The 18,592-nt window shown below is 38.4% G+C and overlaps 1 protein-coding gene and 1 long non-coding RNA gene across 15 annotated transcripts in view; one reads left to right on the top strand and one right to left on the bottom strand.

Moving 5' to 3' along the window:
* Nucleotides 1–18,592, top strand: part of sky (GTPase-activating protein skywalker) — a 220,015-nt gene that overhangs the window by 180,755 nt on the left and 20,668 nt on the right. For 13 of the 14 annotated variants that reach the window (XM_019055403.2, XM_019055402.2, XM_019055401.2 and 10 more), the window contains one exon: nucleotides 5,188–5,405. In XM_019055403.2, the coding sequence (XP_018910948.1) occupies nucleotides 5,188–5,405 (218 nt within the window). Of the gene's footprint in view, nucleotides 1–5,187; nucleotides 5,406–17,953; nucleotides 18,563–18,592 lie in introns of those variants that run through there. The other variant, XM_072300816.1, reaches the window with a different exon arrangement.
* On the bottom strand, nucleotides 299–1,422 carry LOC140224671 (uncharacterized). Its single transcript, XR_011899921.1, has 2 exons — nucleotides 980–1,422; nucleotides 299–750 (listed from the first exon to the last, which is right to left on the bottom strand). It is a non-coding gene; the product is annotated as an uncharacterized lncRNA (long non-coding RNA).

The following is an 18,592-nucleotide window of genomic DNA, read 5'->3' as shown; positions in this document are numbered from 1 at the left end:
TCTCAGCATAGGTCAGTGTGGCACTGACACTAGTATAGTGGCATTTTTTACCACCACCATCACTCATACATAATTCCGAGGGTCGTTTTAGCTGACACGCATTTCCGACTGAGCCCAATATTTCTATAAGCGAAAGCTAATGGTGCAGATGATTCGTACGGCTGAGACGTATATAACGTCGGTTGATTTCAGAAATATATCATCTAGGTGATTTTTGAAATGAAATCGCACATTATTATCGAGCATTAAACAGTTTTGTAGAATGTCAAGAAAGGCAAGGAAGAAAGCAAAGCATTCGCAAAAAGGCAATATATGCAATGCAATCAGTTCTGAAGGTATTTGACGAGTTCTGGGTTTTTCATTCTTTCTACTGGAGCTCCATAAGTAATGGATCAAATCCTGGAAGCTCTCAGTGCAGAAAGTGAGGCGAGCTCGCTGAGATTTTTTTACGTAATCAGAAAATCTAAGAAAAAAACAAGGTCATGTACTTCTTCTTTTTAATTTTTTTTCTTTTCAAAAGCAAATAACCCCTCCCCTCGTCGAAATTCTGAAATGCATCAGGATATGCTGAAAATTGAATGATGCGTTAAACGGTATGAAGTTTTAATCGTCCTAGCCACATTCAAAAGTGTCACTCTACTAGTGTCAGTGCCACACTGACCTATGCTGAGAGATCCTATTGCGAGGGAGGGTGCGGATTGAGAAGCCTCCTTTCTCATACAGCATATTCCGTGCTCCATCTCAGTCGACCTTCCGAAATGCAGTCTGTTTCATTGGGATAAAAAAAAAAAAAAAAACTCCAAAACATGACAAAATCATCGGTCAACCTATCAACTCATCAACCGATCAACAATCAAACTCGGGCAACTTTCGCTGCCCGAGTTCGGTCGGCTTTTCGGCCCAGTTTTCGCCTCCCCCCCCCCTCGGGGGGGGGGGGAGGTATATTTTGAGCTTCATCTCGTGCTCCATCTCAGTCGACCTTCCGAAATGCAGTCTGTTTCATTGGGATGGAAAAAAAACTCCAAAACATGACAAAATCATCGGTTTGATGCAACTCGCGAGAGCCCAGTTTTCGCCTCCCCCCCCCCCCCCCCCTGGGGGGGAAGGTATATTTTGAGCTGCATCTTAGTACACCTTTCAAGAAGCAGCCTGAGTCACTTGCAAAAAAGTTCTCCAAAACATAATAGAAGGATCGGTTTGATCCGACCCGCGCAAGCCAGTTACGCTGCTCGAGTTCGGTCGCACCCCCCCCCCCCCCTCCCGCCCGGGGGTATATTCTGAGCTGCATCTTAGTCGACCTTTTAAGATGCAGTCGCAATCATTTGCATAAAAAATTCTCCAAAACATGGCGAAAGAATCGGTTTAATGCGGCTCGCCGACTCTGAAATCGGTGGCGTGAACACCCCCCCCCCCCCCCTTACCCATGAGGCGAAATTGTCAGTTTTTGAGTTCGGATGGTCTCTAGCCTATTCAGAGGATACACAAGACTCAAGAAACCATCAAAGAATCTCATGGGCGACCAATAAACCCGGGTGTCAAAACTGCCAATTATACGCCGAATTGGCAACTTTGACCCCCAAAATGGGGGGTAAAACTTCGAGATAGGGAGAAATGCCCATTGACACTTTTGATCAGTAGGTTAAGACCTACAACATATCAAAACGCCAGCCGATTTAACCGGGCCCACTTTTCCCATAAGACCGGTCCGTCGTCCTTTGGATGATTTGGCCACTTACAGCGTCGAATTGAAAATTGCCCCAAAAATGCCCCATAACTCCAAAAAATGGGGGTTTAGGGAAAAAGTGCAAAGAACAAAATGTTCTTATTTTTTACCGTAGATTCCGAATCAAAAGTCAAAACATACCCTTTCTATTTGAAAATTGCGAGAAACGGGGGGGGCTCCCCCCCCCCAAAAACTCCCCAAGGGGCCATTTTGGGGGGCTGAAAATATTTTCATTCGATTCTTTGGGGTCGATTTACCCATGAAAGTTTTGGTCCCGAAGCTCAATTCTCCGCCGTTTTCGAGAAAAAGATAGTGGACGGGTGGTCTGGATCACCCTGTACAACAGTCCCATTATATGCTCCCATTTTCAACCCTGGTGCAATGGCACTCTGATTAAGAAATCGACACCAAAGACATTCTGGTTGAAACAGGGCCATTCTAAAGTTTCCGTGCGGACTACTTGCACCGCAGCAGCCTGCGCTAGTAGTGATTAGAACCTCCATATGTCTGCTGATTTGCCCAAAATACCTGCATGTGTTGCTTTCCTCATGATGACTCTTAAAGTTTTTACTCCGATTTGATTAATAGCATTTTGAATGTGTGTACTGAAGAATGCAAGGAATATATCGGGATAATGTACCAATTAGGGCACTTCCTTTGAAGTTTCCAAACATCTCAATTTGAAAAAAAGCTTATTCATTGAGGGTTATTTTTGTTTTCCCATCTAGTATTCTTCTCTTTTCAGTCATTATCTCACCTCTTCGACCAGTGTCTTTTCTCCAGGGAGCAAAGTTCCTAATGCTAAATAATATCAAAACCATTCGGAAAAATTTGTTTTGTTTTTGAACACATTTCTATTCCAGTTTGTGGTATTTGAAAAAAACAATACAAATTTGAGCAAATCAGCATTAAATTATTTTCATATATTCTGAAGTATGGAAAATGCTCTTTTGTTGTATCATATGTGCTTCTTTGACTGTCATAGCGTCCCCCGCCCCTCCACAATTTTTTCAGAGGCTTGAACGGTGTAGAAATGAATCACACATGATCATTCAATTCGTTGTAGAATCACATATGATTATTCAATTTAAAATTTTGATGAACAATCAAGGTCAGGAATTTTCATCTTTCCATATTCAATGTTTGCTCTGAAATTGTGATACCCCTCTCCATGCTATCGAAATCAGTATTTCAGCAATGACTAATTTTTTTTTTTTTTTTTTTTTTTTTTTTTTTTTTTTTTTTTGGGAGTTTTGTGGCTTCTATTCCTTTGTTCAAATTTTTTAGGAATCTACAGCCATCTATAGACAAATGGGGTTATTTCGAGCTGAGTAGGATTTGAAAGAGTAGGATTGTAATATTGGACATTTTTAGGATTTTTAGGGAGTTTGGTGGGGAGATCGTAAAAGTGAGAGACCCCTTCACCAGCTTCACGCCAAGAGGCTCGACATAGTGACTCATAAGAAGATGATTGACTGAGCCATGGAAAACGTACCAAGTGAACAATCAGGACGAATTGTTTGGTAGGGCATGGAAGGGTTGTATGGACAATTGTATCGGGCAAGTGGAAATTTTAGTAGTTTTGAATTAGGGCCTTAAAAGGTATATGTTATTGGTAATTAGGTTATTTATGATTTTATATTTTCTTTGGGAGGGTTTATGCATTATTGAAGTTATATTGTAGGGGGGGGGGGGGGGAGAATATTTTAGCTTTCTTAAGTCTTGAATCATTTTATCTCTGTCTTTTAGTTTTTCACATTGAAAGAGAATATGGTTTAGGTCGCCTAGCAGGCCACATTCACATTTATCAGAATCTTCGAGGTTTAAAATTGAGAGTTGAGGATTACAACATTTACATTGAATTAATAATGAAGAATTCCTATTTTGGCAAATATCTCCTCATGTATGTGCATAGGCGGTTCTACGTGGGTGCCAGTGGGTGCAGGGCACCCCCAAGCAAAAATTAAGTACGGTTATCGGAACCGTGAAATTACTGCTTTTATAGACTCTATATATTCGCTCACACTGAGTAAAAATCCCAGCGATCAATTGAAAATGTTTTCAACAGAATTAATATTGATAGCCGTGTTTTACAAAGATTCTACTGTTTTTTTAATGGTAAGATTGTAGTTTTGATGGAAAGTTTTGCTACAAATTTTCTACATTGAATTTATAGGTATTTAAGTAGAGAGGAAGGAGGAAAAAAGAGAAAGGAGGGTAGGGAAGGGATAAAACTTGAGGGCCGAAACTTGGGCCTCCCCTGAGCGACCGTCCCCTTCGGAACCGGTCTCCGACATTTTCCACCTCTGGGCACCCCCAAGCATGAAGGTCTAGAACCGCCTATGTGTATGTGGAATGTGGATTTTGAAATTGGGCATGAACCAATGTTCATGCCCAATGTCTTTCCCGTTGAATTTTGCTCTCTGTCTATGTAAGGTATTAAAATTTCAAAATTCCCAATCAGAAGCAGTTTCATGCTAAAATCCTTTGGAAAGTCAGAACAAAATCAAGAAAGGACCACATACAGAATACCTAGAACTTGCATGGTCTAAGCCATGAGAGGTGCTCAGCGAACGGTGGGCCGTTGGAAAGGGCAAGCCGGCCAGGTCCGCGGGTTGCTGTGCGAGATGAGTGCCAGGTGACGGACGTGTGCAGATTGAGCATAGGTGATAAGCTCGCGGCTCATACATATAGCCGCGACCTTTGCGAGCTGTACCCAATGATTGGTACTGATTGGCGGAACGGATGGCTTGCCGCCACAGCTGAATTTCGATATTATTTCATGTGATGATGTTCCTTACAACCTCCTGAATTGGATAAATTATTAAAATCGAACTTTCTATGTGGCAATGTCATGAAAATTGGGGCTGAAAAGTGAGTTTTCCGGGCATTTTTTCACGAATTTTTTTGTGAAAGTGTGAGTCTGACACTGTGTGTATAGACGCACGCTAAGCATTGTCATCATTCAAAGAAATTAGATGATTTTGGTCTGTCTTATCTGTCCTGCCAATGAGGAAACGAAAGCTTTCCTTAATCATTAGTCAGATCTTGCAAAATTCTTCTGGATAATGCGAAAACGCTGAAAAATTCAGATTTACTTTCCGTGAGCTTGGCACATAGAAAGTTTGATTTTAAAAGCTCATTGTGCCTAGGGTGTCATACGGCACATCGTATCTAATATTATCGAAATTTAGCTGGTGCCGAATTTGTTAGAATTCGATGAGTAGTTCTTTCATATTTAAAAACCTTGGAAAGTCAGAAAAATGTTGAAGTACTTTTATTACAATCTAAGGAGACTGGCTCTCCGGTTTCCAGATTTTACACAAGAACTTTACAAAAAACAAGGTAATGATTTCAGCTGCAGAAGAAGATTTGTTTTGTTACCTAAGAACCACAATGGGCAGGGATGTGGACACAAATTATTTTCCTAGTGGCTACCATGAGTCAAATTTGATACTTTTCAGGTTTTTGGTGCATACTGTTCTTCAAGATGGTTGGAAAGGAATCAAAAAGATGAACGAGGTAACAGAATCACCTATTTTGGCACTGGGGAAACATTCTTATTTAGTTTGTACCCAGAACGTGCAAAGTATCCTTGGGTAGGAATGGAAGGGGATAGTGTGAATCATTCAAACGAATTATTCATGGCAGCTGATCAGAAGATGATAACAGTTGGTGGAGGGTACGTATAATTTTACTATCCCGATCAAACTCTCACTTATACCATTGAATAGAAACAAAGTCAACAAACAGGTCCTGCAAACTTTCTTTTTTTCTTTCTAATTTTGCCCCAAACAGTCTAAAATCCTTTTTTAAAAGAGACCCATTAGGGTTTTCCAGTAAAACCGCATGCTTGGAAAGTCATGCTCCTTCAGCGTTTTTCATGTCTTACTGTTGCAAATGGTGATCTTTGAATTTCAGGCTCTGAGGTAAAGCCTAGATGTACTATGAACCTAAGTAAAGATGGGGAGGAGCAGGCCGTGCTCCTGATTCGCGTTTGCAATCAAAATGTGACCACAAAGAGCTAGGTTTTACAATGATAAAAAAAAATTTAAAGAAAAGGGGGAATAAAAAATGTGATTATTCAATGGTACGGTAAACCATGTTTAAGATAATTATGTATTGAGCAAATTATCACTGCCAGAAGTGTACAAAATAATAAAAAATTATTTGGTGTGTGTAAAGAACATTTAGGTATCTTTTGGATTACACAAACTGCTTTATGGTAATTTTTAACGACCGTTGGCCAAAAAATTCCAACATACTATCTCTTGGTTTGGTTTATCTCTTCCTAATCTTCCATCAAGTCATGGCACCAACCAATCCAACAACTTGGTTAACAAGGTCACCAATCATGGTCCCTTTTTATTGGCCGCTTGTGTATGGTGAAGACTGGGATCTTTTGCTGCTTGTCCTGAGTCTAGGTTGGGACTGTAGTCGTCAATATATGATTTTCTCCTTGCTTGAAAGAAGAAGAAAAACAAAAAAGGAAGAAACATAATCCCAAACCTGGTGTCAAACAGAGCAGAGGTGCTTGTCAATTACTATACTCATGTTTTGGCCATTAAATGTTCAATTTTTATAAAATATCATTAATAGTTAAAAAATAACAAAATGCTTCCATAGTATAAATTGAGAATTTCAAAAATCGAGAGTCTAAAATAAAGTTTTAATTGCAAGTTTAAGCCATCAGTGAAAACAACCTCTCTCTAGAATCATTAAAGATTCCACTGGAAACTGCAAGTGCTAACCTTCCAGTGGATTTCCTGTCAGCTGTATCTATTAATTACTAATACTTTAATTCTTCTTTGCCTAAATTTTAAGACTCTCCCACAAAGAGCCCCTCATAAAAGGCGCTTATTTTCGCCACTTTTTAGGCAGTGGGTTCGACCATTGGACTTAGGTTTAAATGGAAGCTTATGTTGACACAAAACTCAGGAAAAAAGAGCTTGATGCAAAAACGACGTTTTTCGCCCCCAATTTGACGAATTTCTTTAAACTTTGTCAATTTGATTCATTTTTGAAACCTACCTTGAAAACCTATTGGCATCTATTTTATGGGGGTATGAAGCTATCTATCGTCATTTTCCCACTATAAAGCCCATTTTAGCCGCCATATTGGATTCCCCCCCCTTAGGCTGATGACAGTCTCAATGTAAAATTCGAGTTCTACGACCAAAATTACCCATGAAAAGACACCCTATTCGGGGTGATTCAAAATATTTCGACCCCCCGGCGGCCATTTTGGGGGGAACCCTAAGCCCTCTCGACGGGTCTAGAACAATTTCTGACCTCATATTCGTTATTCTCTTCCCAGAAAACCCATTAGCGGATACGCCATACAGTATATAGAGCCATCTACGGCCATTTTCTCACGGGGAGGCCCATTTTGGCCGCCATCTTGGAATTGCGGTTCCTGCGTCGGAGGATTTTATAAATGTGAAATTCGGATCCTGCGACTAAAATCACGTATGAAATGACACCTTGGTCGGCTTTTCAAGAAAATTTAAAATTTGTTGACCCCCCCCCCCCCTAGGGTGTCCCATTTTGGACCTTAAAAAAAATTTGCGAAATCCAACAGAGATACTTGCCAAAAAGTTGTCTCGTGGTTAGAAAAAAATCACAAAAAAATCTCAGGGTCGTAGCTAAAGGTTAAGTGGTCCCGCAAGGCACTTACGTGGTTTTACCGAATTCTCATATTGACGATTTTGCAGATTTTTTTTCGGTAAATGCAATCGAGCTAGAAAGTCGCAAATGCGGATAATGAGACTTCTGAAACTATATTTTAAGAGAAAAATAACAGTTTGGACCCACGAAGATAAAAAATTGGCCACCGGCCAATTTATGCGCGGCGCTTCGCGCCGCGTACCGGCGCTACGCGCCGGCATTTGGGGGGCTTCGCCCCCCTATCCGCTTAGCGGATTGGTGCGGGGACCGCACGGGACTTTCTCGCTCGAGCCGGCGCTTCGCGCCGGCATAGACACTTTTACTGGAATATTTAGAAAAATACTGCCAATTTTACAAAATCATAAAGTTTGATTGGAATTTTGATCACAGGATAATAGTTATGAAATTTTTATTCAAACCACTGAACTTTATTGTAAATGTCTTCGCGATATGTGATGAATTCATATATTCAGACTCGACTTTTTGATTTTATGAGGCATCTTCAATTAAATATGTAATTGATTAACAAAGTCTCCTGTCAAAGATGGCGATCCGTAAAAATCTTAGCTTTTCTACGATTCATTAGGATCCATTAGATTCATTGACATCATACTTCAGATACGATTTTATATTATAATCTCTCCTTAAGCACGGTCAAAAGCCATCAAATATCTACTTGAATGGGTAGAATGACCATTCGATGTTCAAATAGTCTTAAAACTAAACGGTTTTCGCTTAGCATCTCCCAAATTTTAAATTTGGCGGGCGAATCTACCTGCTGGAAGGTTCACCACACGCCCGCCAGGAGCGCCATCTCCTTACCGCGTATCCCTGTAATTCAACGCGAAAACAATAGAGAGCGCTGAGAGCGCCATCTCCTTGCTGCTGTTGACAAACGTCCTCGGGTTCTAACAATTTATAACCTCCTTTATTAAGTAACAAGCATTAAATCAGTCATATTTGTGCCGTATTATTATATTATATTTGTGCTTAGTACCTCGTAAAAAGGAACCGCGAAAGATGGAATCTGCCGGGATTCTAAATTCATTAACAACAAACATATTAGTATTTAATAAAGATGTAAGTGTCAGTTCTTGCGTCAGCTTGATAACTCATAGTAACTATATATTGTAAGTACGTACCTAATTAGTTGTCTAATTTTGCTTGGTGTATACCTACGGAGTAATTTTGGAAATAGTATATGATGCATTATATAATGCATTTGAATTCCTAGGTTTCACCTGACTCAAAGCGTTTGCTGCTATTATCTAGAAGCGTTCCGACTCACTTATCAGAGAATTGAGCGTTTCCTATCGGCCCCTCTGCAATTATGAGATTAGTCCAAGAATCCTTTAGGAACTTAAATTAATGACTCAGATGGTGCTTTTGAGCCAACTTTCAAAGAATTAAAGGCATTTTTTCAAAATCTACAGTCCATGAGCTCTCCGTGTGACCGAAGTGCTCTCCTCGCTATATGACGCGTAACCCTTCAATTTTTAGTTTAGTCCAAAGACCTCATAGGAACTTACATTATTGAACCAGGTGGTGCTCTTATGCCAACTTTTGAAGAAATGAAAGGCATTTTTTTCAAATTTACAGTCTTTGAAAATGAGTTGTTTGTGTGATGTCGCGGAGCAAAGTGCCCTACTTTTGGGCCTCGTAATCCCTTGAATTTTGAGTTTAGTCCAAAGATCTTTTAGGAACTTAAATTAATGACCCAGGTGATGTGCTTGATGCCCACTTTTAAAGAATTAAAGGCATTTTTCAAAATTTACGGTCCCTCAAAATGAGCTTTCCGTGTGATTTTGCTGAAAATGGACCTTTAACCCAATTTGACCCTAGCCCCCCCAAATTTTAGCGTACCCCAAAATCGTTGGACGTGCATAAGGAGACCATAAATATGGTGTTCTGTGAGAATTTTGAATGAAATCGAACAGATAGATTCTGAGATATCGCTGTACACAGATTTGGGGGACGCCACACGGACGGACACACATTTTTTCAAGTATGGTTATTTTGACTCCTGGGACCTTAAAACGTCTAGAAATGATGAAATTTCAACTTTTTTTTTTTTTTTTTTTCTTGGAGGATGACAATACTTCCTCTCTACCCTAGGGGAGCGAGAAAGTAAAAATCCCTCGTTCTTAGCTCTCAAAATGCAAAAATCAGCGATTTTAGCATTTTGTAGGCAAAACGCTTCTCGACCGTCGCTCGACTTAAATGTCGCGGCATTTGACGCGCTGTTTCACAATGATCCCTTCGGAGGAGCAAAAAGTCCTTCAAGTATGTTCATTAGATGTGTAAGTCGGTCACTTTGGCCCATTTTCGTGGATATTAAGCTTTGCGCTCATTTTTTAATTTTTTTTTTTTTTTTTTTTTTTTCTCCTGTTTTTCATCATTTTTTAAAATGGTTTAAAAAGGGCGACTCATCTTACACCAGAATTGAACGCCTTTGGCAAACAATGTACGTAGGTGGTCAAATCCTTCCTCTAAAAAAGTTTTTGGATTCAAAGTTTCCCAAAAAAGCCGACGTTGCCATATTTTATCGCCTGAAAACACAAAAAACCGAGTACCTATTTTAGTAATCGGTGAGGCTGTTCCTCACCAAGCTCATTCAGCAAAGCTCAGCAAACCTTGAATTTTTATACGTAATGATCACATTACTAGTGATTATGTACATGTATTTATCTACAGAGCCTCCCTCTGCGGCGCGACGTTGCCACAAATCATCGGTAAAAGTTGATCAAGATTCGCGTTTCCCTAGATTCGAGCCATTTTTTCGGACATTGCACATGGAATACATATGTAAAACTTTAATTGCAGTATTCAGAGATGGAAGAGGATCATACCTTGTGCGGATGTTCATTATTTTAAGATCCTGCGCTTATTGACAAACCATTTCTTACGAATTCTATATTGTTAAAAATCAATGATTTACTCTGAGTGAATAGCCGGCGTGAAAAAAAATCCAGCGCGAATTTCGCGCCGTACTCTGAGTGAATAGATCAGAGCGTAAATTTCACCAATGACAGACGAATTAATTGAGGTACCTCAAGTAGCGTGAATTCAGGGCCTCCTGGTATGAGCGCCGAATGGGATTATGAACTTGACACCATCGAAAATCTGATTCTGCGCATCAAGACGAGAAGATTTTTGTGTGGAACGCAATTTTTCCACAATTGTAGACAAATTCACATATGCAACCATACTGTAACACTATATAACTCTAAACCGGGAATAGTTTGAGCTTTCCCGCTTGGCGTCACTCTTGTCAGCGAAATTGGTCAGCGCTCAGCAAGGCCCCTAAGGTTGCTGACCAAGTTTGCTGACTAGATGGCGGTTTTTGTTTACTAACAAGTTTGCTAAGCCAGGCTAAGCAGGTAACTAAAAATTTCGAACTGACGTCATTCCGCAGACTTCAGTCATTAAGTTTAACAATGCATCTGTAGAGCCTAATTTGTGACATCACACAACGGCTATACTCTCCCGCCATTCTTAGTTTTAGATTTTCCCGCCAAAAATGTTTGAACTTCAAAGAGCTTTTTGGGCGTGTTTGGGGGAGGGAGGGGGGTTTAAAAATGCACTATGCTCAAAATGATGCATATTACTTGACAATGAATTAAGAAAACAATAGGTGCAATATACCCTATAGTTCGAATTACTGGATTTTCCTGAAAAGTTGGTCAATTTCTTGCAAAATGTCATGCTGTTATCGCGTAATTGGTAACTCGACCGATTATATCTCGTAAGGTGCGTTTTTAAACTCTCTAGTCTGCTCTCCGGAGGATCGTCGACATATGCATTGTTTAACTCTCCGGAGTTACCCGGAGATGTAAACAACCGTTGTTGGACCTCAGAGGCATACCCAGAGACCTGCTACGTCACGCTACGTCAGTCTCCGTACAGCTCTCCAACTCTCGGATCTATCGAGGTCGAAGACTACGGGAGAGTGACGTAGCAGTGAGGGTAGTCTTCACTTCGCGTCTTTTTCTGGTATTTTTTCAGGCAATAGCTATGTTTATGGGAGGCTCTAAACCTAACTTCAATTGAAACCTGAGTTTGAAACCAAGGTTCAAATTACAGCATAAACGATGCGGAACTAACGAAAAGTAGGTTTCCGAAATTTGTGTTTGAAGCTTTACTTTACTCTAAAGACTAGGTTTTCGCATTATGCATAAAGGAAGTGGAGGTTGAAATTTGACTTGAAATGCGGTTTCCAGGTGAGACACGATACATTGTTGACCTGTCAATCTCCTCTTATTTTGATTATACTTTGAAGGAGGAATTCCCATAAGAATTCCTGATTCTTTTTTTTTTCACTACAATAATGGCAGACGTACAATCTTTATGACACCATGGAATAAAGGTGCGGTGCTTTACTGGATTACGCTCCTACACTTTCAATACCTACCTATTGTAAGATCATTAGAAGCTCAATCAACAACATGATGAATATCTGCGCCTGCCATAATTATTTTTTACATTATTTTATCACTAAAATTACCTATGGCAACTTTTCTGAACTCAGAATATATGCTCAAGCATGATTTGGAGGGTTGTTGAGATTATTTATTCAATTTTTAAAGAAGAACATAAAATGATAAAACATCCACTGTCATTTTTCCAACTATTCCTCAGAATGTCAGTAAAGGCTTTTCTAGTAAAGATGAAGCCTCCGCTTATATATTGTGGAACAAACACGGGATAAAAGAGTAATAATATATTTTTGATTTAATTCATAGTGGAAAAATGTAGCATCGCTTGTGAAAAAGGGGCTAACATGAAATTGAAGTTCAATCGAAAATATGATAAGCATAAACAGCGCCAAAATCGGAAAGTTTGATTTCCCGTGAAAGTCGGGTTACAGCGCCCGCCGCATAAACCCAACGGAGGAAACTCGCATTACAAACTAGGGTTTCGTGAAACCTCAGTTTGGAGCCTCGCATAAACATAGCTAATATTATGATCAGATTTCGGGCCTGCTATTCCTTTATCGTTATGCAAGTTTTAAAAATTGAGAAAAATGGAAGATTTCGTCAACTTTATGTATTTGACATCAAATGTAAACAAGTCTGACAGACAACGACGACAACGCGAATAGGTGACGTCAAGTCTCCGGGTAATCCTCTTAGCTCTCCGCTGACGACTCTCCGGAAAGCAGACTAGAGAGTCTAACTACGCAGCTCTCAGAGGATTACCCGATGATTGACGTCAGCTCTCCGCGTTGTTGTCGTTTGCCGGATTTGTTTACATTTTATATGGAATACATTAAGTCGACGAAATCTTCCATATTTCTCAATTTTTAAAACTATTAGAACAATAAATGAACAACAGGCCCAAAGTCTGATCATGTTGCCTGAGGTAAAGACCAAAAGACGGGTGCCACACACGGGAGACATGAGGCGACCGAAAGTGCGGCTCTGGTGCACGCGCAGTTCGCATGTTTAGAGCTTCTTTGGGGTCAGGTTAGCTATGACAAAATGACGGATTGTTTACATTCAATTTTAAAGCAGTAAATTTTCCAATTTTTTCCTTTGAAACTCTGCAAAAATGTGCTCCAATAACTTATTATTCTCTAAATCAGTAATTCACCTCTTCAATGAAACGTCTGTGGTATAGTTTTGATGGTTCCACCTCTTGCGGTGAGGAAAAAATCGCCGAATTTCTGAGCCTGCTCCTTGGTTGGTGCATCTTCCTTAATTGATAAAGGACCTTATTCAAAATCGGCCATTTTCAACCTCGGTCAAATCTTTGTAATATTTTCAGGGTTGATATAGGACCACTTCCCGAGTCCAAAATACTGACGATTTTTGAATTTGGATAATTAGTGGGGGAGAGGAAGAGGGTTAAAGTTTAAACTTTAAACTGGCATATCTCGTGAACGGTTTGTCGTAGAGAAATGATCTTGGTCTCAAAATTTAGAGAAAATTATCAGATTTCAGCTGGTATTCACGAAATTGGTCCATTTAGGAATTTTCATCCATTGTTTCCACTTTGCTATAGCTCGAAATTTCAATTTTTTACGTTCTAAGCCACAGCGTTGAAGGGAACGCACGAAAAATTACAAAACTATTTTTTCTCTCTACGACATCTCTATACAACAAACCGTTCACAAGTTATGCCAATTTAAAGTTATAACTTTAACCCTCTCCCCCTCCCCCCTAATTATCCAAATTCTAAAATAGTCAGTAATTTGGACTCGGGAAGTGGTTCTCTATCAACCCTGAAAATATTACAAAGATTTGGCCGAGGTTGGAAATGGTCGATTTTGAATAAGGTCCTTTAGTTATCAAAATGTTCTTTGACTGTGAGTGAAGTGTAATTTTGTCTTGACAACATTAGTACCGTGTTAATTAAAATTTCAATCTTTTAACCTCCATATTTTGCTGTAAGGTAGGGATCCCTTAGCTATCGCTGCTATATTGCTGTTGAGAACCTTATCACAACTGTTGATATGTTTGATTGAGAAGTTATGTACGTATAAAACGGTTGTTTTAGCGAGTCAATTTTTTTTGTAAGTGAACAATAATTGAATGTCCAGAATTCTAAACATCTGACTGTATCTCAAGTACGTGGAGGAAATATTTGTCAGGTCAGAGTTTGTGAATAATCCTCGGCAGCAGTTAATACATTTCCCTTAAGTAACAACTTCGCTCAATGAAGTTTGGTAAGTACCACTCAAATACACCATATTAGTGTACTTATAACAGTCCAAAATCAGTGTGAGCAATGTTTGGAGGGTAAAATGTTCAAGCTCTCCTCTGAAGATTGTGAGCAAGGGTGCAAATTGTGCGGAGGCTGAGAGATACTTGTTTTTTTTTTTTAGATTTTTCATATTTTCAATTCTTGTGGAATACTGTGACTTCGGCACACATTCTAAAAGTAACAATTAATTCAATAAAATTTTTACCAGCGCGTTGTGTTGACCTTCTTGCCAAAACCTAGCGCGTTGCAGAAAATTTCAGAGGCATAGAACAATTTGCACCTCTGTTGGTGAGAATTTCTTATGGACTTGGCATCCAGATATTTGTCAGACTTTTGCCAAAATTATCTCTTCCGTCACCATAATAGCAACAATATTAACATAAACATTCTTGATGAGAGGTGGCATAGTATTCCAGAGAATCCAGAGAATTTTGTATTAAATATTAATAATGCTCCACTGAAAGAATAAAAAATAGACTATTTTAAACTAAATCTGTATATCAATTGCTCTTGCTGACAACAACTTGCTACATCAACTTAAACTAAAGTTCAGAAAAATAGATAAGTTAACTATAGTACCTACTATCATTTCCATGCAAACGGTCAACCTTGCATTAATTGAAGAATGATAAATACAGTTCTAACAATGCCGTAGAAATTCTACTATTTTAGTTGTGATGTAAAAAAAGTAGTTTCGTCGTTTGAATTTTTAGGGGACAACTAAGTATAAGTTCACAATGGAACTTTCATCTACTTGGTGGTAATGAAGGTGCCCAAGGCATACATTAATTGAGGAAGGATAAATATAGCTTTAACCATGCCCTCGAATTCCTACCATTTGGAGTCAGGAAACAAAAAAAGGAGCTTTATTGCTTGTATGTCTATTGGCCAACTAAGTTCACAGTCGAACTTTCATCTACTTGGTGGTGATGAAGGTAAACGAAGGACCTCAATAGAGTGTTAGGTAAAAATTAGCCATAATTCGATCCTTTGAGATTCTTTCATCATTCATTAAATTTAAGTAAAATAATTGTAGAATAAAACTTCTTAAAAATAATACACTGATTTTTTAACACTTTTCTTATGTAAATCTTTCTTTAAAAATTGTATGCGAGGAGAAAGCATTGTAGAACTCGCGGAATCTGATTTCATCATAATAAGGACAGGATAGCACAGCTTCCTCTTACTGTTCGAATCTTCCGCATAATTTCAATTCAAACATGCAAACTGCATGCGTACCAGAGCCTCACTTTTGGTCGCCTCATGTCTCCCGTGCGTGGCACCCGAAAAAGACGCGTCGTTAAGAGAAATAAGGCTAACCTTACTTCTACGTTACTCTCCGGTAGTCTCCGACCTCGAGAGATCGGAGAGGTGGAGAACTGTTCGGAGACTTACGTAGCGTGACGTAGCAGGTCCCCGGGTAATTCTTCTGAAGTCCGACAACGATTGTTTACGTCTCCGGGTAACTCCGGAGAGCTCTCTGGAGACTTTAACGACGCACCTGTTGGCGCTGCGCCGCGATCGTTTACATTACGCGCCAATAACGATCTCGGCACGTGTTTGCGTCCAGCCGATGATATCAGCTGATTAGTGTATTCATAATAATAATAATAATAATAATAATAATAATAATAATAATATATTTATTAATGCAACAGCCTCGTGAAATTCATACAAATTTATGAGCTTAACACTCGTCAAATAATATAATGGAACAAAATTTAACATCAAATAAATGTAACAAAAATTTTAACAAACAAATAAAAACAGTAAATGAAGAACTAAGACTTAAGACTTAGGGGACTACATTCAGGCAATTTAGGGATTGGGGAGATTTGCGTCGAGATATTCTTTTAACTCGTAAAAAGGGTTTTCTATGAAGTAATTTTTTATGTTATTTAGGAATAGATTTGAATTTTCTGATTTAATGAAAAGTTCTTTTAATGGCTTGGGAAGCTTGTTAAAATATCTGATACCTCTGCTTTCTAAGCTATCCCAGTCTACTTTTTCCCCCCGTTTTTTTTCAATTTTTGCTAGGATATTTCTGGTTTGTATTTGATTATTAGTAATTAATTTTTCTTTGATGATGTAGCCTAATTTAATTGATTCCTTTATTGTTGAATATATATATACCTAGAGAAGACAGTCATCACATTGAACTCTGGGAATAGTTTTCTACAAGAGTCAAATTTTTTTTTGTTTGCAATAATTCTTAATATTTTTTTTTGAGTTAAAAGAATATCTCTGGCACCTGTTGTATAGCCCCATAATTGTATGCCATAGCTAATTATGGAATCCACGTTAGAATGGTAGTACAACATGAGGGACTCCCTATCTATTTTCCTATTAAGTTTCCTAATAGCAAATGCCCTACTTGCAATTTTTTTCTCAATATGTTTTGCGTGAGAATGCCAATTTAGTTGTTGGTCGATGAAGAAGCCCAAATATTTCACTGTTTGATCTGTCTGAATTTCCTTATCACCGATTTTGACCGATTGAAAATCTAATATATTTTTAGTGAAGTTTAATATAAAGGTTTTAGCAAAATTTAATTTTAGATTATTATCCTCTACCCATTTGTTGACTCTATCGATGACCCATTTAATTTTATTTTCTATATCTACCCCTTTAACTACCACATTGATGTCATCAGCGTAGATTACTGTTTGAAGGTCAATTCCATTGTCCTCTAGAAATCTGGCAGGTCATTTATGTATATAAGAAATAAAAGTGGACCGAGCAATGAGCCTTGGGCTACGCCAGCGGTACTAGGTGTGAAATTGGAATGATATTTTCGGCGATTTTTCGATACTTCGGTTGTTTGAAATCTACCGGAGAGGAAACTCCGAACCAACTTACAGGCTTTAGTGGAAAAGCCATATTTTTTTAACTTTTCAATTAAGATATCGTGATCAACTAAGTCAAAGGCTTTCGACAGATCAAACTGTATGCTTACGATTGACTCTTAAGAACAAGCATTTTTTAGTTGCCTTATTTGGTTTAGGAAGGTCATGACCGCTAAGCCTGTATTTTTTCCTTTTCGGAATCCAAACTGCGATGAAGTAAACAGATTGTTTTTTTCAAAATAATCATAGATTTGATTGTATAGAACTTTTTCGAGAATCTTTGACAAAAAAGGAAGTATCGCAATGGGACGATAATTTTTCAGATCTTTTTTGGAGCCTTTTTTATGTAGCGGGAGAATTTTGGTTAATTTTAATGATTCCGGGAAATTCTCTGTGGAAATTGTTTCGTTTACTCCTTGAACTATTGGATCCAGCAGAAGTTCCAAATTATCTAACAGTAATTTGTTGGGAAATTCATCCAAACCAACTGCCGCTTTTTTGTTCAGTTGTTTGATAATATTTTGAACTTTGTACTTTGTGACGGATTTAAAATCAAAGGAATTTTTGTTTTTATTTTTATCTCTCATTAAATTACGAGCTAGGGCTGGACTTCCTGTTTTGGGAAATTTTGCCCTGATGTTCACAAAGCTGTCATTAAATTTGTTCGCAATTTCTACTGGATCATCAATTAGCTTCCCATCCATCAGGAGGTCACTTACATTTTCGTAAACGACTTGACATTCTAAATCGTTTTTGATGACCTTCCATACCTCTGTATTTTTTTACTGGCAATGGCTGACTTTATGCGCTCAACATTTTTTGAGTATCTACAATTACTTATGAGTTTTTTTATCTTTTTATTTGCTCTGTTTACTAATTTTTTATATTTTCTCAAATTGTGGAACTTGAAGAGTTCCCAGTTCTTGTTTTTTTCTTTGATTAATTCCCCTAGTTCAATTTTTTTTGGAGATGGTAGCTCAAAATTATCTGTTTTCATTTTTTTCACTTTCAGCGGGAAAATACTGTTGTAGTTTTCTACAATAGATTCATGCAGTTCTTGTAAAGTTAATTTTTTTTTCGATTTTATGTAGTCACCTATGGCATTTTTAAATATAGTGTTATTTCTTGCAGAGAAATATCTTTTCATTATGGGTTCTGTCTCATTACCTTTTAGCTTTGTTTGTGAAGCAATACAACAATGGTCGCTTAGAGTGGAGTCAAAGACATTTATATTCCCTATATCAAAATTTGAAAGACAGTTGTCAAGGAGGGTTTTGGAGTTTTTTCCTATCCTACAAAGTACTATTCCTATTCTACAAAGTACGGCGAATGAAGAAGAAAAGGAGAGAGAGAAGAAAAGAAATCCGACTTAATTTTGAAGATTTTCCGCAAATTACGCCGTGTAAACGCTGGAAAGAAATATCCAACCTTGTTTGAAGCTATCCCCGCGATGCTCACCGAATTGACGCAAATTTCGTTTCTTTAAAAATCGAACCTCAAAGTTCGCGGTATTGCCATAAAACAACAGATTCTCCGATTTACCTGATTTCCAGACGGTTCCCCACGAATCCGGTAAATCGAACTTTTACTGTATATACACGTGATAAAATCAGCTCACTGATGTCTTTCATTGTTCCCTATATCTACCTGA

This window comes from Bemisia tabaci, chromosome 1, assembly GCF_918797505.1.
Source record: "Bemisia tabaci chromosome 1, PGI_BMITA_v3".
NCBI lineage: Eukaryota > Metazoa > Arthropoda > Insecta > Hemiptera > Aleyrodidae > Bemisia > Bemisia tabaci.
This window is presented reverse-complemented; position numbering and strand designations above follow the sequence as displayed.